The 25,212-nt window shown below is 48.5% G+C and overlaps 1 protein-coding gene across 1 annotated transcript in view; it reads left to right on the top strand.

The window, feature by feature from the left end:
• LOC118925018 (integrin beta-3-like) overlaps positions 1-23,845 on the top strand; it is a 38,363-nt gene extending 14,518 nt beyond the window's left edge. Inside the window, 10 exon segments of the mRNA XM_057499544.1 lie at positions 7,307-7,502; positions 8,401-8,446; positions 8,863-8,895; positions 8,897-9,282; positions 14,101-14,277; positions 14,280-14,310; positions 15,222-15,322; positions 17,043-17,162; positions 21,331-21,497; positions 22,995-23,845. Coding sequence (XP_057355527.1) covers positions 7,307-7,502; positions 8,401-8,446; positions 8,863-8,895; positions 8,897-9,282; positions 14,101-14,277; positions 14,280-14,310; positions 15,222-15,322; positions 17,043-17,162; positions 21,331-21,497; positions 22,995-23,066 — 1,329 coding nt within the window. The 3' untranslated portion in view covers positions 23,067-23,845.
• Positions 23,846-25,212: the final 1,367 nt, after the last annotated feature.

Raw genomic sequence — 25,212 nt, 5'->3', positions numbered from 1 at the left:
GAAGGTGAGTGTGGCTGGAAACTTCCAGTGACTGCAGAGGCCGCGGCCGAGTCATTCGCGGGGCCTCCAGCAGGTGCTCACCTGAACTCCTGGCCTGGCCGTATCTCAGCCGCCTGAAGCGTCCCCTCTGTCACGACAGCATGTCCTTGTCCTCTGCAGTTGTGTAATAGCTCGAACCCAGTCCCTCATTCTCAGTGTCTCTTCCTGATCTGCTGAGTTTCCTAAAAAGACAACCTCCCTGGCAGCCTTGGGGAGGGGCGTGTGTATGTGTGGGAGTGGGAGGCTGTGTTTATCCCTAGACAGGAGAACTGCCAAGACTGCAGGGACCAGCCCAACACTCTGCTTGGCCTCGGTGCAGTTAAACACGGCAAGTGCCCAACATCTGAGCCACACTGACCTCATTAGCAAATGAAACACTCCCCGGGGCTAGGAGTGGGGAGGCAGAGGGAGGCAGAGGGGTGGGCCCCGCCGGGTGGGCTCGGGTGGGCGGAGGGGGGGCGCTGGGGGGCCTGCACCCGCCCCTCCACCCCTCCACCCCCCAGGTTCTCCACCCTCTAGGCTGAGCTGGCCGCTCAAGTGTGATGCGGCCTCCTCCCTTCTCATTTGCCATATCCTCCTTCCCGGGTTGCTATCATAGTATTATTAAGCTTCTCTTATAAGGGAGCTGCAATTCTGAAACCGAGTTTTGAAGAAGGGAGAGCCATGGAGAGGGGGCCTCATTGGGTTGGCAGGTCTGAAGCTGGCTGGGGCAGAACGGAAGCCAGGGGGAAGGCCTGGTGCCACTCACAGGACGCTCCCCGCTCCTCCTCCGTCCTTTTCAACCTAAAGCAAGAGAAAAATGCAGGCAGGCACCTGTGGCCCAGAGGAGTCTGGGGGTGGAGGGGATGGGGGGGGAAGAAAACACCTTCTTGGAGTGTCTGTCACACGTCTCCCTCTGTGCAGAGACAAGCCATGTAGCTGAGGTCTGCTGAGGCCTGACCGGATAAGGCTCTTAGGTCCATGACTGTATTTTAGAGATGCAATTGTAGAATATTTATGCACGACTGGGGTGAATTTTGTCCCCTGGGGCAGACCAGGGTTGGGCAGGGGAGAAGGTGCAGGGGAGGAGCAAAGCCTAAGGTGGGACCAACCTCGGAGCAGGCGGTGGAGTCAGAGGGGAAATGCAGGCATTTAGGCTCAAAGGAAACCGGTGAGGGGAGGTAGCGGGTCCAAGAAGATGCTCTCTGGAGAATGGAGTATCAACAGGGAAGTAGGCGAGGCCAAGGATTTAGTGAATGGCAACTATCTCTGAGCCAGAGGGAGGCGGGGAGGCAGGGAGGAGGCCCCGCGAGGAGCCCAGTGTGGGGCAGAAGGTGTCAACCGGAAACAACAACAGGACGTAGGAATCTCCGGCTACAGCCTGAACACTACTGCTACTTTTTTCTCTGAGGGCTTCCCCTGCACAGGTCGAGTTTAGCTGCTGAAAGCGTCTTGGCAGTTGACTTAAAAAACCAAAAATGAATCGTCTGGGACTTTTTGTATGTGATTTGTTGAATACTTGATCCTGGAGAGCCGACTGCCTCCCGGCCCTTGACTGGTGCGGGCAGGGGTGGCAGTGCCTGGAGAAACAACTGGTTGGGCTCAGCTTTCTCTTGGGGCTAGAGGACAGCAGTCCTGGGTGTGGATAGCAAGCACTTGGCCTGGTAATAGGAAAACATAGCCCACATGGATGAGTGCAGAGTTTTGTTGCATCAGCAAAGGGTGTGTTCTTGGGGGGCTGGATACTGATACGGGTGGTGTGCTGTCGTCTCTGGACTGTGAATCTAGCAAAGAGGACAGCCTCACACAGAAATTCAACTTGTGGTCTTGGCCTCAGTGGTGATATGTTGGGCTCTAGAATCTCCCAGACTTGCCTGGTGAGAATCCTTTGGGGTGCTTATTAAATATAAAAGTTCTCAGGATGGACCCTGGACCTCCTGCATCAGAATGGGTTGTTATGATAGTATGTTTGGCAAATACTGTTAATCAAAGGGGCTGATCGTTGGGGTCATGGTGGCTAGAGGTGGAGTTAATGTGGCCAGATAAAATACAGGACACCCAGTTAAATTTGAATTCAATAGCAATTAATTTTTAGTATAAGTATGTCCTAAATATTTGCTGAATTTGGCAACCCTAAGATAGAGGGAAATACTAGGAATTCTCTAATACATCAGAAGGTATACTATCTCACACTCAGCCTGACATCCAATTGGTTTCAGGTATACAATATAGTGATTCAACAATTATATACATTATGAAATGCTCCCCACTGTAAGTGTAGTTACCATCTGTCACCATACAAAGTTAATACAAAATTATTGACTATTCTCCCTATGCTGTATTTTTCATCTCTGTGATTTATATATTTTATAATTGGAGATTTGTACCAGTTTATCCCCTTTACCCATTTTGCCTGTACCCCCACTTACTCCCCATGGCAACCACCAGTTTGTTCTCCGTATTTATGAGTCTATTTCTGTTCCTTTTTAAAGTTTCCACATATAAGTGAAATCATATGGTATTTTTTATGACTTATTTCACTTGGTATAATACCCTCTAGGTCTGTCCATGTTGTCACAAATGGCAAAAATTTCATTCTTTTGTATAGCTGAGTAATATTCCATTCACACACACACACACACACACACACACACACACACACACATCTTTATCCATTCATTTCTGTTGACTTCAGACCACTAGTTAATTCCTATTTAGTCTCTAACATAATTTTCTTCTTACCTCTCTGCTGCCTTTTCTTTTCTTTTTTAAATATGGAGGATGAATGTTCATCTTGAGCGTTTTGCTCCAACTTGTCATTGTAAAAAAAAGTATAATATTAAGTGTTCCACCCCCTGTAAACAATGGATATGAATACCAAGAACCACAAATTAAAATGCTTTCCCTTTGCTCTCCTTTCTGTCCCCTCCACACTTCTGTCTCTGTATGTCCAAGTGAATTCTTGTTCTCATTGGATGCCAATCAAGAGAACAACGTTAATTTATTTGGATTGGAGGCATTTGGTGGCTCTCTGGGGAAAATGAAATACCAGGGCATATTGTCCCTTGTCCTTTAAGGAAAGAGTATAAAATAATAGTAGTAGTTATAATGGTACTAGTAGGAGAGAGTCACTTTCTATTTGCATGTATTTATTTATGTCATATCAAAAAGATTTAAATATATTTTACTTACAGTGAGATTTTTATATTTTGAAAGCATTTCATGTTCATGGTCTTATTTTATCCCCTGACCAACTGTGTGAGTTAGGTAAGATAATGACAGTTATTCTTGCTATACTTTCCCAACTTCAAAATGGGATTAAAGGAGGATGGGACTAATAGCATGTGTCACTCTCCCAGGGGAGGGAGAGAATTCAGCTCACACAGCACGTGGGCTGGAACCTCCCACCTCTGTGCTCAGAATCTTCCCCTGGGTCTTGCTTATTTTTGCCCTTTCTGTGTAACATCCCGTTTCACTGGAAACTGAAACTTTAATATTCCTCCTCCCTCCTTCCAGTTTTCTCTATGAGTAACCTGCAGACATTCCTTCTACCTTCTCAGCCTGGGCTATTACCATAGGGCATGTTGCCCAAGTGTGTGAGGTCATTGCCGTGGTAACCTGCTGGGCCAGGAGGCTCTCAGGGAGCGCAGGGCTGAGCAGCAGGCCTGTTGTGTTCCTGACCTCTGATGTCAGTGACCACAAAAGGAGGGAGGGAGACAGTTGTTTCTTAAGTGTTTATATTTTTAGGAAATTCATAACAAACCATAAGGACTGTCATCGAGGCTTAGCACTTCAAACCTTCTTCTAATAAGCATTGTCATGTTAGAAAATGGGGGTCAGGAAAGCCCCAGCCAAAACATCCTCTCCTTTTGCTGGTGCAGCTTGAATATGCACGACAGCTTGCTGTTCTCACTCGGTCTCAGGGTACCCCCTGCTTCTCTCCATCAGCACGCGGCTCAGTCCTGGAAGAGATGAGCTCCTCCACACTGCGCCACAGCTTGCTCTGTCCAGTCATTGCCTTTTTTGGAAGGCTTTCTCCTTGGGGCTTTTGTGGGCAGCTGGAGTCAGAGAGAAGGTAGGGAGTGTTCTGAGCAAGAAAGAAACTGCTTCCTGGGGGAAAGGTGGAGAGATGGGCAGAGGCAGCAAGAGGAGTTTGGGCACAAAACAGCCAAGGGCTCACAGCACTTCTGTCCTCAGCCAGAGCTGGGCGTGGGAGGGGATTCGCTCTCTCGGACTTGGAGGACTTATTGTGTCCCTGTTGGAATCCGTTGAGCCAGGAAGATTAAGTCTTATGCACTGTGTCCCATTACTGATCTACTTCATACCTGTGAAGCTGAGAGACAAGAGAAGGAGGCTGCTGGCTTCTAGATACTTTCTACTTTCCACCTGGGCCAAGTGGTCCTCATGCTGTTTGTCACAGTCCATTCAGGCTGCTATAACAAAAGCACCCTAGACTGGGTGGCTTAACGACTAACGATTATTTCTCATAGTTCTGGAGGCTGGGAAGTCCAAGATCAAGGTATCAGCAAATTCTGTCGTAGATGGCCATCTTCTCATTGTGGCCTCACATGGCAGAAGGGCCAGGGAGCTCTCTGGGGCCTCTTTTATAAGGGGGCTCCACCCCATAACCTAATCACCTCCTAGGCCTGCCTCTTGAGACCACCACTTTGGTGGGGTAGGGTTTAACATATAAATTCTGGGGGGATACAGACATTCAGTCCATAACCCTGCTCATGTTCTCATCCATGTGGGGAAGCCCTTCAGCCTCTCAGAGGAGGGCTAGGTGGGAGAGGGGCAGAGGCTTCAAGTACCAGGAGCCTCATTCAGACTACAGAGTTCGGATCCTTTGAGTATCGATGGTCCCTTGTGACCCAGTCCTTCTCCTGGAGCTATGGTGACCAGGCACCTGCGGGAGCCGGGGAGGCGCGGTGTTCTCCCTCCTCCCCACGCCTCCCCATCTCACCTCCTGTTCCCTGCAGGGGCGTTTTCAGCTGTGGCTCTTCCTGGGACCATCGCTTCTACACACTTGGTTCCCACTTTGGGTCTCACTATACAGAAGGTAATAAACTTATCATCTTATGAGGATAATTACAGTCAGACAATCTAGTTAGCGTCTCACTTTGGTCACTTCCTAGCACTGTAACTCAGGGCGAGTTGCTTCAATTCTCCAAGCCTTTGATTTCTTACCCTTAAGACTGGGTTCCTTATTTGTGAGGCCTCCAAGCTTCAGGTTCCTCACTGACAAAGCAATAGCAGTTCCAGCGTTATAGAGCCGTGTCAGGAGGATTACAATAATCCATGTGAAGTGTTTTGTCACAGTGCGGATATGCTGTCAGTGCTCAATAAAGGTTCGCACTAGTTGTTCCGGGATCTTGGTATGGATTTTTCCGCTGACTTCTGGAAGTGGTTGTGAGACGGAGTGGGCAGGGATGTGGGGGACTGAGGGCTTGAAAGCCTAGATATTATGAAGTAGGTCCAGGGAGGGGTTTTCCAGCTTTCCAGCCAGTCCCTGCAGCCTGGCACGGAGCCTCATGGGCTTGTGCCCACACAACACTGGATAAATTTGCCGCATGTCAGAGCAGGAAGGGACTGAAAGCACCATGTCATCTAACCCCCTTATTGGGCAGGTGAGGAAACTGAGGCTCAAAGGAGTGAAATGACTCATCAGAGGTCACATGACTAGTTGGTGGATGACCTAGAATTGAACCTGTTTCCTGATTTCCAGTGTTCTTTCCAGTACATCTGTCTTGCCAATGGGTTTCAGTCCCAGGCAAGTTTGCTATGGATTCAGTGTGACCAAAGAAAATGACAGCAAAACATTCTTGGGGTGAAAGTGTTATACCCAACTTTATTTCCAGGTGGCAGGTCAGTCACTAAAATCCCGTTCACTCAGAGCAAGTCTGCATGCAGCAAGCTGGTCTCTGTCTCTGGGCCCCTCTGCCCCACACAGCCATCCTCCAGGCCTCTCTGCACAGTCGTCCTGCACAGCCGTCCTCTGGGCCTCTGTCCTCGGTGCTGCCACCACTCCAGCCTCTGCTCTGCTCTCCTGCAGCTTTGCAGCCCTGCCACCATGTCGTGCCCAGAGCACTGGGCAGAGCTCTTTATATAGAGTCAACAGCCATGTATTGCCCACAGGTGTGCAGTGAGCTAGTCAACAACAGCCAGGTGAGAATCCTGGCCACAGGAACTCTCATTTTATCCACAACATTGTGTCCCCCACTGAGTACCTAGGTATGAACACACACAGAGCACCAGAGGACAGTGGGATATATGCCAGGGTTTTGGGAAGAGTACTGAATTTGCCCAGGGTGAGGAGGAAACTTAAAGTGACAGGACAGGCTCTGGTCAGTGGCCTGGCATCATGGGATTAGCCCAAGCTTGTTATTCATAATTCATTTATCTAGGAATGATTTATAAAGCATCCCATAATAATTGCTAACATTTACTGAGCACTTACCCTGTGGCAGGCACGTGCTATGTGTTTGACGTGCTTTGTCTCATTTAGTCCTGCTTAACATCCCTGAGGGTGGGGCTGTTATTATCTTCATGTTACAGGTGAGGAAGCAGGTGTGGAGCGTATGGATGACTCACCATAGTAACGAGCTAGTCAGAGACGATGCTGAGAGTCATCTCGGCCAATGTGTGCCTGTACCCTCAGCCCCTTCTCTCGGCTGCCTCTCCAGCCTCCTTCCCCCATCACCTGTGTGGGAAGTCCTGGTTGGGTGCTGCAAATAGGGAGGAAACAGTCCCTGCCATCATGGGTCTCATACACTAACCAGGTTCTTAACACAGTGGCTTGCAAACTGTTTTGATCCTGACCTGCAGAAAGAAATACATTGTATATCATTATTTGTTGTACATATTATCTGCAATCTGTAAACAGTTTCACAAAACATTTACTTCTACTATTATATACATTGATATTTTCTATTCTATTCGATTGCATTTCATTTAATAAATTGACGGTTAGACCCACATCATTGACTTTGGGATTCATGAGTGTGTTGCATTTCACGGTGTGAAGAATGCTGGTCTAACAGGCATCTTACTGTACTGACCCTCTTCCTAGCTACCAATCTGTGAGCAGGCACTCACCCAACCCTTCCGATGCCTCAGTTTCCCCCTTCTGTACAAAGGGCCTAGGGATTATTTTAGGAGGGCCAACTTGAGTTCACTGGTGCTCGTTTAGCTCCGAAGCACTGGACAAGCTCCAGGCCCCCGGCAGGAGGCAGAGAACCACCGCGGCCCCTCCAATCACAGGGCTCCCCCTTGGGCTCCTGTCTTGCAGGCCCTGCCTGTGGGCTCGCCCTGCTGTGACCTGAAGGGGAGTTTGCTGAAGGATAACTGTCCCCTGGAGTCCATCGAGTTCCCCATCAGTGAGGCCAGCATCCTGGAGGCCAGGCCCCTCAGCGACAAGGGCTCTGGAGACGGCTCCCAGTTTACTCAAGTCAGTCCCCAGAGGATGGCGCTCCGGCGCCGGCCAGGTAGGGATGGGGTTCGTCACAGGGAGAGGCCTCGGACAGATGGGCACGGGGCACAAGGTGGGGGTCTAAGCAGGAAGCCTTGGGGGAAGAAGCTCACAATGGAGATGGGTGGGAGAAGGTTGTTGGGGGAGGTGTGGGCAGGAGAATGGGAGAAAATGGAAGGTGTTGGGACTTGAAGTCAGAAGACCTGAGTTTAAATCTTGACTCTCCCGTGTTAGCTATTTGACCTTGGGCAAGCTACTTAACCCTTCGACCAGAGGAGGTACTCAAAAATGTTTGTTTCTTCTCCGCCACCCCCTAACGCCTGTTTTACCTAGCTCATAGCTTTTTTGTTGAGACTCAAATGAGATATAAGATGAGAAAGCAATCTGTAAGCCCCCTTCCCATGGGAGATTAGGGCAGTGGCATGGGGGCAGAGGAAATAGGGGCAGAGACCTTCAGAAGGAGGAAGTATTAGGCTAAGAGACAGGCTTTTTGAAGCATTAGTTTTGGCTTTCCAATTAAATCCAGAATTTAAGGAATTTCCTTCTACATGCAAGGCGTGTGTTAGGAGCTAGGGATTCAGAGAGGGGTGGACACAGTTCCTGCCTTTCACAGGAGCTGAAATGTTGTGCCTGCCCAAACCTCTGTGACCCAGGGTGGTAGACCTTGGTACTCAGAGGGTTAGACAGATGGACATTTAGAGAGGGTGGAGGATTTTAGAATGGAAAAGAAGAGGTTAAAAATAGGACGGTCCAGAGGCTGGAAGAGGAATAGAATTGTAAGGGGAGTGGAGAAGGGAGCAGGGCTTTCAAAGTTGGTTTGATCAACAAGTTGCTTAATCCCAGCTGCGCCCAAATCCACTTTCGAAGTTTTAGAGGGAGAAGAGGAGAAAAACTAACATCCTTCCACCTTCCAGATGATTCGAAGAATTTCTCCATCCAAGTCCGGCAGGTAGAGGACTAGCATATCTGCCTCCCCCCAGAGCACCGGGCTGAGCTCTCTATATAGCGCAATAATAGTTCATTGCCTATGGGTGCAGAAGCAGTAGCCTGGCCACAGGCCAGTCACATCATCACGTGGTTTAAGTTCAGTGAGGATTCTGACCATAGGAACCCCAACTTCCGCACACCCACATAAACAACGACCTATGTCATGACTGTAAATCACGTCTCTGCACCCGGCCAGGTATGTCACAACTGCACAACTAGCCCTGGGCTCTTATTTTTGCTTCGCAGGCCTTGGTAATGGGAAGGCTGAGGATGAGACATCCAGTGGGGATATTCATGGGCAGGGAAGGAAACGGCTTCTTTCCCCCAGGGCTGGAGAGTAACAGAGCCCACCTGTGTCTGACTGTGGTCTTACTTTCCATCCAGGTGAGCTTCAGCATTGAGGCCAAGGTGCGCGGCTGCCCCCCAGGAGAAGTCCTTCACCATCAAGCCTGTGGGCTTCAAAGACAGCCTTACCATCCAGGTCACGTTCGACTGCGACTGTGCCTGCCAGGCCCAGGCCCAGCCGTACAGCCACTGCTGCAACAACGGCAACGGGACGTTTGAGTGTGGGGTGTGCCACTGCACACCCGGCTGGCTGGGGTCCCAGTGCGAGTGCTCGGAGGAGGACTACCGCCCCTCCCAGCAGGATGAGTGCAGCCCCCAGGAGGACCAGCCCATCTGCAGCCAGCAGGGCGAGTGCCTCTGTGGCCAGTGCGTCTGCCACACCAGTGACTTTGGCAAGATCACAGGCAAGTACTGTGAGGGTGACGACTTCTCCTGTGTCAGATGCAAGGGGGAGATGTGCTCAGGTGAGTGAACTGCACACCCCTTCCGCCCCATCCCCAACTACACACTCACGCATCATTGACCCCTGGAAATGGGACAGGGCTTGAGGTGGGCGCCAGAGGGCCCAGAGGGTGGAGCTGAGTAGATGGCTTTCTGCTCCAACGGCAGAAAAGAGAAGCAAGGGTCTGTTTAATTCCTCTTGGCTCCTTGTGTCCTTGTTTGTGGGGTACAAGGAAGCAGAAATGAGCTTCTGCTCACAGGGGCTTCTCTCCTAGAATAGTGTAGGAAGGAGCAGGGAAACTTGAATGTGAAGACAGTCATTTTCTTTTCTTTCACCTGACCTTCTGTAATATTTTAAGTTACTGGTTCCTATGATTTTTGAAGATATGGACCAACCCCTTTCTAAGGTAAAAAAAATCACTCACTGATGGTAATTAAATTTTTAGTAGTTACAGATTTGGAAAATACATGATTTCAGGATATATAATAAAATTAGTAATAGGTACTTGAACTTATCTTTTATCACAAAAGACTTGGAAAATATAGCATATATGCAAGACATTGGAGTACATTTAATGAACTAATATACTTGGAACAATGACTGGAAAATAGTAAGCTGTTATTAAACGTTGGCATTATTTTGTTATCACTGTTGGTACACTATTTTTGGATTCTAGATCTGAGCTGACCAATATGGTTGCCACTTCACCTGTGGCTATTTAAATTTAAATTAATTAAATTCAATTAACATTTAAATATGTTTAAATTAAATTAAATGATATTTAAAATAAAAAATGTGGTTCCTCTTTTGCTCAGGAGGCACGTGTGGCCTGTGACTGCCACGTTGGACAGCACAGATTTACAGAGGGGAGCATGGCCACAGAGTCCCAGCCTACAGACTGGGGATTAGGATTTTGAGTCCTTCTACCTGCCAAGATACTGATTTGGTGTCTTTCTCATTATGAAATTCAGTAAAATCTTGAGACCCACTAATAATCTCAAGTAGGTTTTACATTGCTCCAAACACCACTTCCCCAGCTAGGAAAGTCGAACTAATGTTGATGTAGTCTTTGTCTGCAGACCCTGACAGTACTCTCAATGGCAAGCAGGCAGGCTGAATTGTTCCTGGGGCCCTGGGGACAGGTCTGAGCTGGGCTGTCATCACTGTGGCTTAATTCCCCTTGGGAAAGACAGACTGAAGACATTTGTGAATTGGTTGGGACTGGTTTATGGGTGTATTGTATGGCCAGTGGAACAGAGATTATTATAATTGGCTTCTATAGTGATCGAATCCATAATACCGATTGGCTTCATTTGCGTTGGGGTTCTGACCAGGTGAGCTGATCCACCCAGATGTTCACTTTGACATCAGTCTTTGAAAACCTTCATTAGAAATGTGTTATTCTAGAGCCTTCCCAAGTAATATAAAAATGGCTCCTTTTGATTATGTGCAACATTGTTCGCTTTACTCTGACCAACAAAATTTGAGGGCTTAGAGAAAAACATTATCAGACAGATTAGGGGAAAGAGAGATCAGGTACCCACAGATGTACACATACAAACAGCAGTTTTAGAAGGTGAAGCAGGAATTTCAGTTCATTTTATAAGTTAATAGCATTTGCATCATGTTCAGATTTCCAAAGGGCACAAGTAAGTTTGAGGCAGGAGACCTATGGGCACAAGGGGGACTGGGGGGGGCAAGGTTGCCCTAGGAGAGGCCTACAGACAGCCTACTGGGGACACTAAGGATGGAGGCCCACTGCTCCCCCACGGCCTGGTTGTTCCTGGTCTGGTGTGAAGCGGTGTGGGAGGGATTCCAGCCAGAGTGTGTTTCCTTTGGCTGCTGGCCCCTTTGAAGTCACAAAACGAAGCTGCCTGGGTCAGCAGCACCGGTTCCTGCTGCGCACTGGTGCAAGAACAGCTCGCCCTCAGTGGGCTGCAGTCTAATCCACCGGGGACCCCAGGCAGCCCCTGTGGCCTCTCAGGCTGCGCCCCCCACTTCCTGCCAGGGTGTTGGGTGCCCACAGCCCTCAGGTCTGGATCGTGTGGTGCCATCATTTATATGTTCTCCAGTGACAGGTTCTCAGGAACACACACCCACTGAAGACCTGCTCTGTGCCAGGCACGCGGTCCTTGTGGGTGAACTGGGGTCATGCGGGATCCCTGACCTCTCAGAGCTTGGAGCCCAGCTGGCCATTGTCTCTCTCTAGAGCTGCTGGTCTGTGGTCTGGTCTTTGCTACCACCTGGCACTCGGGAGGCAGGAGCACCATGATTGCCCATTTCCTCTGCCCCTGGCTTCCCCCTCCTTCCTCCCTGCCAGAGCATGCCTTATTGCCAGCATCCCCACCTCCACCATCAGAGAGTGTGCCCTGTCCTCAAGGGATTCTTTCACCTGCAACATCCATGAACAAGACTGATGAGGCAGCCCCCACACCAGGCTCTGTGTCTTAGCGTTGTGGTGTAGAGAGGCATGAACAAGACAGTTTTATCCTTCATTAACTTACCTGAGGATAATTCACAACACGGGGCAGAACCTGCCAGATCCCGGAAGTAAGGTATCCATCCCCAGGACGTGTTATAGGAGTCACTGGAGATAGACCTAACTATGGATGGGGGAGGCCTGGGTGGCTTCATGGAGGAGGGGGGATGTCAGATGAAGGGCTGGCTCACCCAGGAGAGGAGCAGAGTGATGCATCAGCCCAGGAGGCCAAGCTATATAGGGAGAGTGGTTGCATTCCCTCTGACCTGAAATACATATTCTTCTCTTTCCTCTCCTCCTCCCCCATGCCCGCCCCTTGCTGCCCTCTTCCCTGCCTCCTCCTCTTTCTTACACTTTCTCTTCCTGTCTCACGCCGCTCCCCTAACTTTCCTATGAACCCAGGCTCAGCCAGCCTTTTGCTGGAGGGGTGCCAGTCCTGTGACATTACCACACTGTGGCTTCCTCTTAAGGGCTGACCTGCCAGGGCTTAGCCTGCCTCTGTCCTCCCAGCCAGACTGCTGGCCTGGCAGACTGTCTTCTCAAAGATCGCTTTGGCCTCACAAAGGAAACACTATAGGACAAGAGTTTCTGAGGAAGATCAGGCCTCTGTGGTGCCGGCCTTTCCCTGTCTGAGAGCTTTGGCAAAAAGCTGGGGATAGTGGACACTGTGGGGTCCCGCTCTGCTGGTCGGCATAACCATCCCCCAGCTGCTGTTAGGGCTGCTGATAACGGCTTACATCTGCCCCTTCTCTGGAGAATTACGTTCAGCTCACAGGAGCTGTCCTGCCCTCAGACTTTGGTCAGTGACTTCTGGACAAGGGCCTACACAAGACCTCAGGGTGGGGCTAGCTCTGTGGTGCCATTCATGCCCTGGAGCCCACCGTGGGATCAGGCTCCAGGGAGTCTCTGCTGAGACTACATTCCTGCTGGCTTTTGCCTCCTGCCCTGTCCTGCCTCCCCCAGGCCCTTCCACTTCCCCAGTAAGTTACCTGAACAAGAACCCGTGCCACAAGCCATACTTCTAGGGAGCTTACCCTCAAAACGCTGTCTTTCCTGTCTCCATTTTCTGCCAGCCCAGTATTGTTACTCTTCAGATACACTTGGCAGCTGGGGCAGATGTGAAGTGTCCCATCCTTCCTGGGAAATAGACATTTCTCTCGAGCCAGAGAAGGTGTGTCTGAGCCTTTAATACCACGCAGTCACTAGTGAATGGTACTGGGGTCACTGGTGTACAGGCCCATCGTGACCAAGAGCCACCGGTCACGCCCACGGATGCCACTGGGGAGCAGTGGGTGCCCGCTCGCTGCAGTTTGAGCCTTGTCACGTGCCTGCCTCCTTCTCGTCTATCATCTTAAAGACCGTCTGCTCACACAGTAGCATGGTTTTCAGACTTTGGGTTATTTCCCCTTGCTCCCTGCCTTTCCTCTGATTAACAATCAGATTCTTATTATTTATCCTCTTCTTGCTGATTCGGAATCCTGGAGAATGAGTCACCTTTCTGAGGAGTTAGAAGCCATATTTTCACGCCTTGTTAAGTGAATAATAGGGGTTTATAGCCTTGAGACTGTAAACAGTCTAACCCCCAACCCAAGTCTCGCTCTTGCGATCCTATACTTATGAAGTAAAGTGAATAGGTCTTTCCTACCTGGGCTGGTGGCTTTATGTAATTCTATAATAATACAACACAGGGCACGCGCTGGTGAATGTACGTGTGTATTGCAGGAATTTAACTGGGATTTAAGCTCCATGATAGTAGGAACCTTGCTGTCTTGTTCACTGCTGGTTCTCCAGTGCCCACCATGTGGTGTGAACTCAATAAATATTTGTTGAATGAATGGACATAAGCAAACATTAAGATGTTATGCTAATCACTAGTGATGGAAAAGTTAATTATGATATGCGATTCCCCCATTAAGAAGCTCACAATCTAGAAAGAGAAGCTAGATAGGCAAGCAGATGGGTTGAACATGAGGGTTGAAATAGAGACATTTGAACACGCCGGGAGAGCACAGGGGCAGACAGTTGATTGGGCCTGGGGAGATCAGAAAAAGTTACAGAGAGGAAGGAACCTTCGAGCTGAGGCCAGAGGAAGCCCCTACTCACCCGTAAGAGCTTTGTAGTAGTCATAGGACAAAAGGGTACCGAGGCAGTGGTTACAGCGTGAATAGAAGCAGGATAGGAGGCTGGCAAGGAAGGCGGTGACCAGTTCCTGCTCATCATGCTCGTAGCCATCATTGGATGGTGGCTGATGGGTGGTGGTGGGAGGAGGGGGCTGAGAGGTGAAGCTGGAAAGCCGGGGGAGCTGCTGCCTCGCGGTGGGGCCCTCACCAGCTGTCTGCCCCTGGGGCTGTGTGCTTCCAGGCCACGGCCAGTGCGGCTGTGGGGACTGCCTGTGTGATTTCGACTGGACCGGCTACTACTGCAGCTCTACCACGCACACGGACACCTGCATGCCCAGCAACGGGCGGCTGTGCAACGGCCGTGGCAACTGTGAATGCGGCAGCTGTGTCTGCACCCAGCCAGGCTCCTACGGGGACACCTCACCTGCCCTGATGCCTGCACCTTTAAGAAGTGAGTGGGCAGAGAAGTGAGCTGGGGAGAGTTGGGTGTCCGGGATTGGGGAAAGGGTCTCCCAGATTAGAATCCCGAACTCTCCAGGTTCTGCCTCTCATACGTCAAACCTTTTGGGCGAGGAGTCAGTGCCAGCCAAATGGTCAGCTTTCCTCTTTCCCCGGAATGCTTGGAGGAAAGCTGGGAGCAGAGCCAGCTGTTACAGGGCCACAGCAGTAAGTCAGACTCCTGCTGGAGAAGCCCCTCCCCTAGGGTGAGATCCTGAATCCCCGGGTTCAGAGGAAGGCTAAACTGGACAGCTTTGGGGGAATGTTCAGTACTGATCTGATTCTGTGGGCAACGTAGATAGAGCTGAAGTTGTGAAGGACACTATATGAAATAGAATTTCACTAATACAAGCTTCACTCCACGGGGGTCAGAGGAAGCCCCTCAGCCCAAGTCTGTGGCACGGTCACTTTGCTTACCACAGTAAGCAGGGCCAGATCCACAGGCACACAACCTGTGCATATGCACAGGGCCCTGCACAGAGGCCCCACACTTGGTTTAATGATCTTACTATCTTGAAATTCTCAGTAATTTTTGAACAACAGATCCAACAGTTTCATTTTGCCCTGGGCCCCCAAATTACATGATGGGGTCTGACTCTAAGGATTCACCCTCCCCTCACAGTCTTGGATGGGATATGAAGAAGTTTAAAGAGGTTATATGGGGGCCTCTACCTGCCAGCCCCTTCCTGTAGGTGGGGAGGGCACTCCCACCCATGCCCTCCAGACCTTCCTATCTGGGCCACCAGGATTGTCTTAGAGATGCTTCCTGTGGTGGAGCAGCTTCCTGGGTACAGGGAGGTCAGAGCTGGACTGAAACAGTGCTGCATCTCCCTTGCCTGAATCCCTGTGTCCTCTCTCCTTTAGGGAGTGTGTGGAGTGTAAGAAATTTGACCAGGGAGCCCTCTTCAAGGAAAATACCTGCAACCATCACTGTCATGATGAGATTGAGTCTGTGAAGGAACTTAGTAAGTCAGCATGTCTTAGTGTTGCACACACCCAGCTTCTAAGTTTTTCCAGTTTAATTCCAGAAGCCATCCCTCTCTCATTTCTAAAAGTGGAAGGGTAATTCTTACTTCAGAGACATGTTGTGCAGGCCCAATGCCCAGGAAGCACTTAATAAGAGAGCCCTCCTGCCCCTCTACTCATTTGTTCTGCAGTCCCACCCACTTCTGCTTCCCAGAGCCCACGGACTCAGCAAGATCCTGCAAGTTACTTTCAAATCAGGCAACCCTAACTCTACTCCACAAGGAAAGCAAGATAATGCACCCCATTTTACAGATGAAGAAACTGAGGCACAGAATGGGGAAGCAGTTGCCCGCAACAGTCTGCACTTAGTAGGCTAGTAAACATTTACTAAGTTTACTTAACTGAGAGTGTTAAGCAATGCCCAGGAATCAGCTTTACGGGTTTGGAGGGAAAGCTTCATTCACCCTTAGGGGTTTGTAACCAAAACCATTATCCTGAATCCCTTTGGCTCTCTGGGACCCCTTCTGGAATAAGATAGACAGAAATACAGTGGTCTTGTGGAGGAGACTGGGTTTACTATGACCAGCCTGGGGGAGACAGGCTGTGGAGATGTGAGGTGCTTTTATTATCTAGCTCAGAAGGGTATTACGAGTTAGTTGATAAGTATTTCTCCCCATCCCCCTCCTCATGCCATGATAATCATAAAAAGGAAGGCATATTTGTACAGAATTTTGTAAGTAATGAAAGTATCTTTTCATATGCATTATCTTATTCTTTTCCCAACAACCTAGTGAAGTAGAACTATAGTATTATTGTTATCTTCATTTTGCAGATGAGGAAATTGAATCCCAGGAAAGTTAAATAACTTGCTGAAGCAAATCAGCAATAAGTTAGATTAGAGCTAAATCGAGAAATCCTTACTCTTTCTGCTGTACTCCAACACCACCGTTTCCTGAAGGTTTATTGGGTTCAAGTCTGTAGGATATGCTTTGGGACTCACCGTCTCATCCTGCTCCATCACTTCTTTCCTGTGTGACCTTAGGATATTTGCTCTATCTCACTGTGAGTCAGTTTTATCCATCAAATCTCATCAGTGTAGGAGGGTATCCCATAGTTTCCCAGTCAGAATAACAGGTTTTAGAATTAGAAAGGATGAGGTCTACAAAAAATGATGGTCATAAGAGAAGAGAGGACGGCCCTGACTCTAGAGAGGAACAGTGGCTCAGATGCAGAAATGGAAGAAATATAAGGGCTGAGTAAACAAACCATTGAGAATCTTTGAGCAAAGAGAGGGGTGAGAACACCCACTCTGTGTTAGGCATTGTTTCCTTTGCACCATTTAATTCTCTACCTGCTTTGTGAGATGGAGGTACCATTTTCCTTTTATAGATGAAGAAAGGGAGATTCAGTGAAGTCAAGTAACTTACCCAAGATCACACAGCTGGTAGGTGGTGGAGCCAGCTTGGTTCAGATTGTGTAATATGTTATATCATGTGCCTTGCAGAGGAAGGATAAGAACCAGGAAGGGCCTATGAGGGACAATATATGTCTGGAGGCAATTGCCGGGTAGGACAACTACGTCAAGAGCAGCCACCTTGCCTAATGTCAGCATTTCCTGTTGCATACTTTCTCAGAAGTCCATGGCGGGTCTTTGGCAGTGGCTCCGTCTTCCAGGAACTGACTTGTTCTTCATTTTCCTACCTCTTCCCTCTCCCCCAGGGGACACTGGCAAGAATGCGGTCAATTGTACCTATAAGAATGAGGAAGACTGTGTCGTCAGATTCCAGGACTATGAAGACTCCAGTGGGAAGTCCGTTCTCTGCGTGGTAGAAGGGCCAGGTGGGTGAACCCGGAGAGCCTCCGGCTCTGCATCGCAGGCAGCAACTTCCACCCATCGCCCCTCTTAAACAGAATAGCCAGGCTAAGCCTCACTTTACAAGTGATCAGTTAGGGCCTATCATCTGGGTGTGGGCGATATCTAAGCACAGTATCAGCAAGGAATTAGAAAGTAAAGAGATAGAAAAATAAGGGGAGTGAGGAGAGGAAGCAGGTAGATATGGATCCCATCAAGGAACAAAACATACTAATCATGGCATTTTTCAAGGTGATAATGTTACAAAAACATTTAAATTCTAGGACTTTCCAACACAAGACATTTGCTTTACTAAAAGTTAAAGGGTTGCCAAGAGCAGTTGCTTCCTGCCTCAGAGGAAGGCCTGATAGTTCAAGGTACTGTCCTTACCAGGTTCACCATGAGACATGGTGAGGGGCTGGAGGCGCCAACCCAAGGTGCCTGACGCCGAAACAATAGCGCTTGCTCTCAGGGCCCTCTGGGAGCAGCAAGAGCTCAGCGCATCCTACACAGGCCACCCACAGGTTTGCCCCATCCAGCACAGGACACTGGCTTGCTTCCCCTACCACCTTCGTCTCCTCCTTTTCTCTTAAACAATAGATTAAGATACGAATCATTGGAAAATGTTTTTAATACTTATTGTATATCAGGCAGTGGGCTCGGTGCTGGACTGTAACAGTAAAAAGGCAGATGTGGCACTCACAAGGCCATGGGGGAGAGACATGTAGATCAATAATGACACTGCACAGGGATAAGGGCTTTGGTATGGAGGCGGGTGAAACAAGAATGTTGGGAGTAAAGGAACAACTTCTGAAAGGCAGAGGCTGAATCCGTTGGTTGCTTGACACATTTTATAGCTGTAGGAATTTCTTCAAATCCTCCTTCAGACCAGGGGCCAGCAAACTTTCTGTAAAGGGTCAGATGTTAAATATTTTAGTTTTTGTGGGCTATATTTAGTTTTAGTTTTGCTGTGACTATTCAACTCTGCCACTGTAGCAGGAAAGCAGCCAGGGACTGTTTTTATTGAACGGACCTGGCTGTATTTTCGAAAATAGGTGGCAAGCTTCATTTGGCTCCTGGGCCATGGTTTGTTGGTCCCTGCTTTAGGGCACTGGTTGTCAAAGTGTTGTATGTTCATCTGTTAAATTCTCCAGAGTCCTGAGCCCTGTCCTCCCTCCACAAGCCTCTGCCTCTGGTTCCTTGCTAGCACTGCTGGTAATTGTCATACACCCCAATATTTGAGTGCCACTGCTTTAGACACACCACTTGCCATGAAGAGCCTTCATAGACCGCCTCCATCCTCCATTTCACTGACAAGGTTTGGTGCTCCTGTTGATTCCCACCAAACTGCTCTGCTTCCCTTAGAAGGGCCTTCATCTATTATTAAATTGCTGTTTAATCCCTCATGTCTCTGCTGTTTAATCAGTAGAACATAAGCTCCATGAACACAGGAATGGTGTCTGTCTTATCTGTGTTACATCCCCAGCTTGGCTCAATCATCTACAGAGAAGATACTTAATAAATGGTTTTTGAATGAATTAATAGGACTAAATATTATAGACTTTTAGTGGGAAGAGAGCTCCTGCATCTATGTCACCAGGTGTTGCTGTCTCTGTGGATTGGGACAGCACGGCGCCCCTGTCTGTGATCCTGTTCATCAGCCTTTGCCGGGGCCCTCACCCTTTATAAGGGAGAAGGAAAGTAAAAAAGGGGCAATGCTTGAGCTTTACTTAGGGACCCAAAGGAAAGCCAACATGGGAAGGGAGGCCAGGAGGCCAAGCGCGTCTCTGTGGCGAGCAGATGCTGGCTGCCTGGCTATGGCTTCCTCACACTTCCCCGTTCACCAGTGTCAACACATTTTGTGGACTTGTCTACACACCCCTGTCCATACCTTTGTCCTTCCTCATTTCAGAAGGCTGGTGCATCTTGCTTTTGGGTTTAGCATTACTTCATCTCTTTGCTACGACAGTCCTTGCTGGATTCTTCGGCTGGGTGCTGAGCCCGGAATCTACTGCCTGGAGCTGTGGGGAACAAGGACAATGGCAGCCTGGGGCGGTGTGAATACTCCCATGGTAGGGCTCACGCTTACGGCCATGGACCTCTTGCTTCACGCTGGGAGGGGAGACCCAGGTCCGTATTTCCCATCTCATTGCCCTGGAATTCCAAGTTTTCCCTCTCTTCTTACCCCAGGCCCCCAACTATTTTCAGGGGTGGTGGATTTGAGTAGAATGTACCATATGGGGCTCCAGAGTACAGCAGGAGATTATTCTCTTTCTTTTCCCCAACACATGCACTTGCAGATGCTCTTTTTGGAGGGCTGAGCCACTGCAGGGCAGTAAAGAGAGCGCTGCCAAAGGGTTGGGCATTGCCTAAGTGGGGTTCAGCCCACAAGGACTGGGTTCCCCTGAGCTGGCCCCTTATCATTCCTGATAGGGCTGCCTGAAAAAATACAATATGTCCCATGCAATCTTTAGTACATACTTAATGTTAGAAAGTTATTCGTTGTTTATCTGGACTTCCTGTGCTTTTCTTTGTCAAATCTGCTAACCCTACACAGTGTCCCCTGACCTTGGGTCACCTTCCACGGGTCCTCATCACTGTAGCTGGGAAGGCTCTCTAGGGACCACCTGATCCTATCCTTCACTTCCAGGAAGGCTGCCATCCACCCCTTTCAATTTTTACCCCCTGAAGACCTCCTGGCATTCTAACTGTCCTGCCCATACTGATGTGCAAAACTGAAGAGATTGCACTTTGACGCCTGAGGGTGGGCCTACCTCAGTCTTCCAGACAATTCATTACTGCTTTTCCCAGAGGAACTGGGGCTCTTCACTCTTTGGAATTCAGACACTGAAACCTCACAGCCTTGGGAAGTAGCCAGCTTGGGTTTGTGGTGGTTGGTTGTTTTGGGGGAGTGTGTGGTAAGCATAGGGTGTATGTTTAGAGAAGAAGGTAGGAGACAGTGTGGAAAGCAGATATGACCTCCTCTCCAGACTCATCAGTACGCACATATACAAACACCTGATTACATGACACTTGAGAAGGTACTGGAGTGAGGTCACCCATCAGGCCCCTGTGGTTCATGGGAAGCAGAGCTCTGCACAGCAAATTCAGCTTGACCCTCAGAGGGGTGATGCACCTGTGTGTGTGTTGGTTGTTGACTGGAGTTGAACAGGAAGTTGGCTCTCATAGGGTTAGGATTTTAGATGACTAAATATTTTGGGGAGGAACCCAAAATACTGTCTTGTTTGGCAGACCTCTTGGTCTCTAAGGATGCTAAAAAGATGAGTAGGTTCCCAGTCCTTAGGGATATAAATATCTGAACCGGGGTAACAAATTAAAATGCCTATTGGAGCTAGGTAGATAAATTAGTGAAAATAGGGAGTAGAATAAGAATATTAGTAATAATGGTAGCTGATATTTATTGAGCACTGACTCTGCGCTGGGCACTGAGATCTTTAAACTTATTTCACCTATTTCTCCTAACAAGTTTTTTTTTTTTAAGTCAGTGCTATTACTTTCTCCATTTTAAAGATGGAGAAGCAGGAAACAGACACCCAGAAAAGTTGAGTAATTTGTCACATAGCAAAGGAAGTGGTAAGCCGGGATTCAAACGTAGGCAGTCTGGCTCTAGAGCCCCGAGTAACACAGACTCAATGACAAGCCACACTTGGCCTCTGTTTAGTGGAGAGAAGAGAGTGGCGAGAATTTAGGAAATTAGAAACACATCCCATCTGTAAGGGGCAGCTGCTCCTCACCACGAGCCAGGTGCTGCCCTGTAGAAATATGGGCATAGATCTTTTTTTGTTTTTGAGACAAGAAGAATCTGAAATTTTAGGGCGGAGAATCCCCTTATTCAATGTTTCCAAAAAATCAAATTTTTAGTAAACCCTGGTGTGAACTCACACCGAGTAGGCTAGATTCTGCTGTGGGAGACCAGCTCACAACCAGTGATTTAAACTATTCAGGACAGATTATCGCTGTCCTAAAAATTGGTCTCCCCTTCTTTTAAATTTTAATTGATTTATTTTCCAAGTTCTGTTTCCATCAGAGAACTTTCTAGACCTTGATTACTTTGTCCAGAGATCTTATTCGTAGCCAGTTCAAGTGAGTCCTACTCCATTCACAAGCACCCTGCCCTGTGCTCTCTCCTGACAGAGTGTCCCAAGGGCCCTGGTATCTTGGTGGTCCTGCTTTTGGTGATGGGGGCCATTCTGCTCATTGGCCTTGCTACCCTGCTCATCTGGAAGCTCCTGATCACCATCCATGACCGGAAGGAGTTTGCTAAATTTGAGGAGGAGTGAGCCAGAGCAAAGTGGGACACAGTAAGAGGCTTGGCCAGGCAGGGCTGGGTGTTTTCTTAAGACATTGTTTCAAGACCCCGAAACGGAAACAGATCCTTAGGGTGGCCAGGTTCAGCCAGTACCATAGTTTCCCAATTAGCCTCTGTTTTGGAAGTTGGGAGATAGTCTAACAATTCCACTGTCCTTATGCTTGCTGGAAACCACCCGATTCTCTCTACCACATGGTGAGCACAGGCCACATCAGTGAGTACTGCTAGACCACAGAGGGGGCCCAGCTTTGCTCTGGACACTGTGAAGAGGTGAAAAGGAAACTGAGGGAGTTTCCAATTGAGGGAGACAGGACAAACGTGGAAATCCTACACTGAGTGCATGGAATTCACGATATACTAATGAAGTCCAAAGCATTAAACACACAGAAAAAATAATAATAGTGAGCTAACATTTACTGAGAATTTACCAAGTGCCAAGAACTGTTCTAAATGCCTTTTATGTATTAACTTATTTCATCCCTCTACCAATGCTATGTGGTAGGTAACATTTTTATTTCCATTTTATAGATAAAGGAACTGAGCCCAGAGAAGTTAAGCAGCTTGTCTGAGGGTGAGAGAGAATAAGGTTATGGTAGGTCAGCTTCTTAAAAATATGCTCCTTGCAGTTTATTCTGATTAACTTCAATCAAATAATCATTTTTTGAGACACTTCCATATACTTAATTTTGCTCTATTCTCTTTCGGCTCATCTTTTACATTTTAACACTTTTTTCTGGACCCCCCCCAAATGACTGTTTTACTCTATGAATGTCCAGGGGTAGGCTGAAAAGTTGTTCCCATTTGATGGTGACCTCAGCCTTTGTACCCAAGGGTCCCAAGAAACTGAGATGTTTCTGTTAATACAATGTAGAAATCCTGAACCTCTGCTGTTTATGAGAATGTGTTGTATTTCTTGAAACTACCGCTGAGGACTACCAGATCTTATGGGATTTGTCACTTTTTGTTAGGAAATGATGTGGGAAACAATGAGGGTCTTGCTTTTTCCTAATACCATCACAGTTAATGGTAGTGCTTAAAGGGAAGAGATGAAAACAAATTAAGAATTTTTTGAGCAAAAGTTGTCCTATATGTTCCAACTACCACCTACCACACTCCTCTTCCCTGTCCACACCCCTCCGCATGGGAAATGGGGAGAAGAGCAAAAGAGAGCATTCAGGAGAGGGAGAAAATAGGAGATATTGGCTAAAAGGTACTCTGAAATGTTTTGGAATCACCGGAAAGTTGACAGGCTGAATTTAACCCCTTAGAAACAGTGGCAGGGTGGCATTCCACCTTATCTGCCCTCTTACTTCATATCTCTTCCCATACTGAAAGCGAGTGTGTGAGTACAGTGGGCATTAGATGGTTCACTGATGATCTCTCCCGGGGAAGGGTGTCTTGGGTAAACTTCTTAGATGAAATGTAGGCCTTGTGGGGGAGGCAAGAATGAGGGACTTCACTGTAAGACCCTTTTCCATTCTCTCCACAGGCCAACAACCCACTGTATAAAGGGGCCACATCCACCTTCACCAACATCACCTACCGGGGCACTCAAGGATGAGCAGGCACCCGCAGATCACTGTCAGACTGTCCCAGGACCGTGGGTGTCTCTGCAGTTGTGTTTACAGGGAATGATACCTGTGGGGCAGGCTGGGGGCTGGGAGTGGGGTGGGTTGGAAGAATGTCAGTATGTGGAAGTGTGGGTCGCTGTGCACATGGTGTGTGTGTGTGTGTGTGTGTGTGCTGTGTGGCGGGGAATGTGTCCCAGATAAGCAGAGTTCCTCAGCCTTTGTCCTCAATATGCCTCCTTCAGAGATCTTTCCTGCTTAACCCAAGGGTGGCCTGCATAGCTGAGCAGGTGTTCTTCAGAACCTCAGTGGGCAGCTGGCCTTCCTTCTCAGGCTGTCCTCCCTGGAGCAAAGGGTAGGGACCATGACCCTGCCCTGAGTCTGTGGTTCTTGGGCCTGGCTCTCGGCCGCTGTGGCAGGAACTGCAGCCTGGTTGTGCCTTCTGGGCCTCATCTCCTCTCCCCTCCCTCAGGCGGAAGGGGAAATCAGGGGCGAGCTGGGCCATCAGTGCTGCCTGGGCCTTTTGCCATCACCTTAGCCCAACATGATTCTCTCAGGAGGGGAGGACCTGCCACTTAATTCTTGGGTCTGTTGGGAGGGAAGATGTCACGGCCACCCAGCGGTCTTGCATGGCCTGGAGGAATGTGCCAGGATCACCAATTCATAATCATAACCCTTCAGATTTGCTTCTTTGGCAGCTTCTCCCTAGAGGTTCATTTAGAAGAAGTGTGTCACCCTTAGGCCACCACTTCTTTACCTCCTACTTCCACGCTCTCCCTGCTGTAGGTACTTGCTACATACTGGGAATTTCCCCAATGACCAAAGGCTTTTCCTCCCAGGGAGTGTTGTGGTTAGAGCCAGAGGTCTGGCCCCACCCTCCAGACCTTCCCTGCCCTTGTCCAAGGCACCTCCACACTCCCATCCCTGTGCTTCTGGGTACTATTCTATCCATGGGGCTGATTGCATTTATCCACCTCGTGGGTGTTTCGTGAAGGAGTCACTCCCATGGGTCTCTGAGTGGCTCGGTGGAATGACGGGCCAGCCGTAACTGTACGGGCAGCGTGTTCTCCTGTGGGCCGTGCAAGCTCATTTTAACTCAGTCTTTAATCTGAGAGGCCACAAGTGCAATTTTATTTTATTTTTCTCATAGGGGCTACTGAAACTGTTTTTGCGGCTTGCTTAATCTAAAGAACATGTATATAAACACATTGGCATTATATTTGTAATTTTATTTGATGATGAAGAAGGACAGTGTAAAAAAAAACCACACTGACTCAGGCTGAATAGAGACACCCCGACTTGGCACCATTCATAGCAAGTTACTGCTGAGTTGTGGGGTCTGCAAGGGCTGCCTCGTCCTGAAATCCCATGGGGATGGACCCCTGGGCCTGCTGAGCCTTTTCTGAGAAGGAGGGAAAGGGCTGTCTTTTTCTTAGCCATAACAGTTACTCCACTGGTGTTTACATTAGTCCAATATTAATAACCGCTTCCCATCCCCCAAGAAAAAGGGAAGGACCTATAGACAATGGTCGGATGACCAGAAAATCTAAGTCCCGGCCTCAGTGTTGCAAGCTAAGGAAACTTTAACCTTAACTGAGGCAAGTCACTTTCTTTTCCCTGGGACTTAATTTTCTAGTCTGAAAAATGATGGACCAGTCAGTCTAGAAGGTCTCTCTTAATATCAACATTCTAAGTAACTGGGACGTCCTTTGGCATCACACGTGAAGTCAGGGTCCTGTGGGATGCTGGTACTATTTACTTTTTCAGTTGGGAACGCTGAGAATCCTGGCTTTGGCAGGAGAAAATGTCATTCCCCATCACGTTTCTCAATGAAAAGGCCTCATTTGGTCCTCTCTCAGAATCCCTTCTCCAACTTTTGTGAGCAGTTACATCTTCTGATGTAGGACTTAAGCTCCACTGAGTCATTATTTCTTTGTTCATTCTACACATATTTGCATCCATGTATTAGGGAAGGGGAGTCAATCCATAGAAGTAGCTGAAATGTGTGTTCTGAACTCATGTGTTAACACTGAGAATAAGCCTTAGAATTAGGGATGGAGACTAATGAATGACTAAGCCCTGTCTCAGCCATGGATTGCCCTTTACTGTAGCGGATGATGATATCATAGAGGGATAAAT

Source organism: Manis pentadactyla, chromosome 4, assembly GCF_030020395.1.
Source record: "Manis pentadactyla isolate mManPen7 chromosome 4, mManPen7.hap1, whole genome shotgun sequence".
In the NCBI taxonomy this organism is placed as follows: Eukaryota; Metazoa; Chordata; class Mammalia; order Pholidota; family Manidae; genus Manis; species Manis pentadactyla.
The sequence above is the reverse complement of the archived record's forward strand: the minus strand, read 5'-3'. Positions and strand labels throughout refer to the sequence as shown.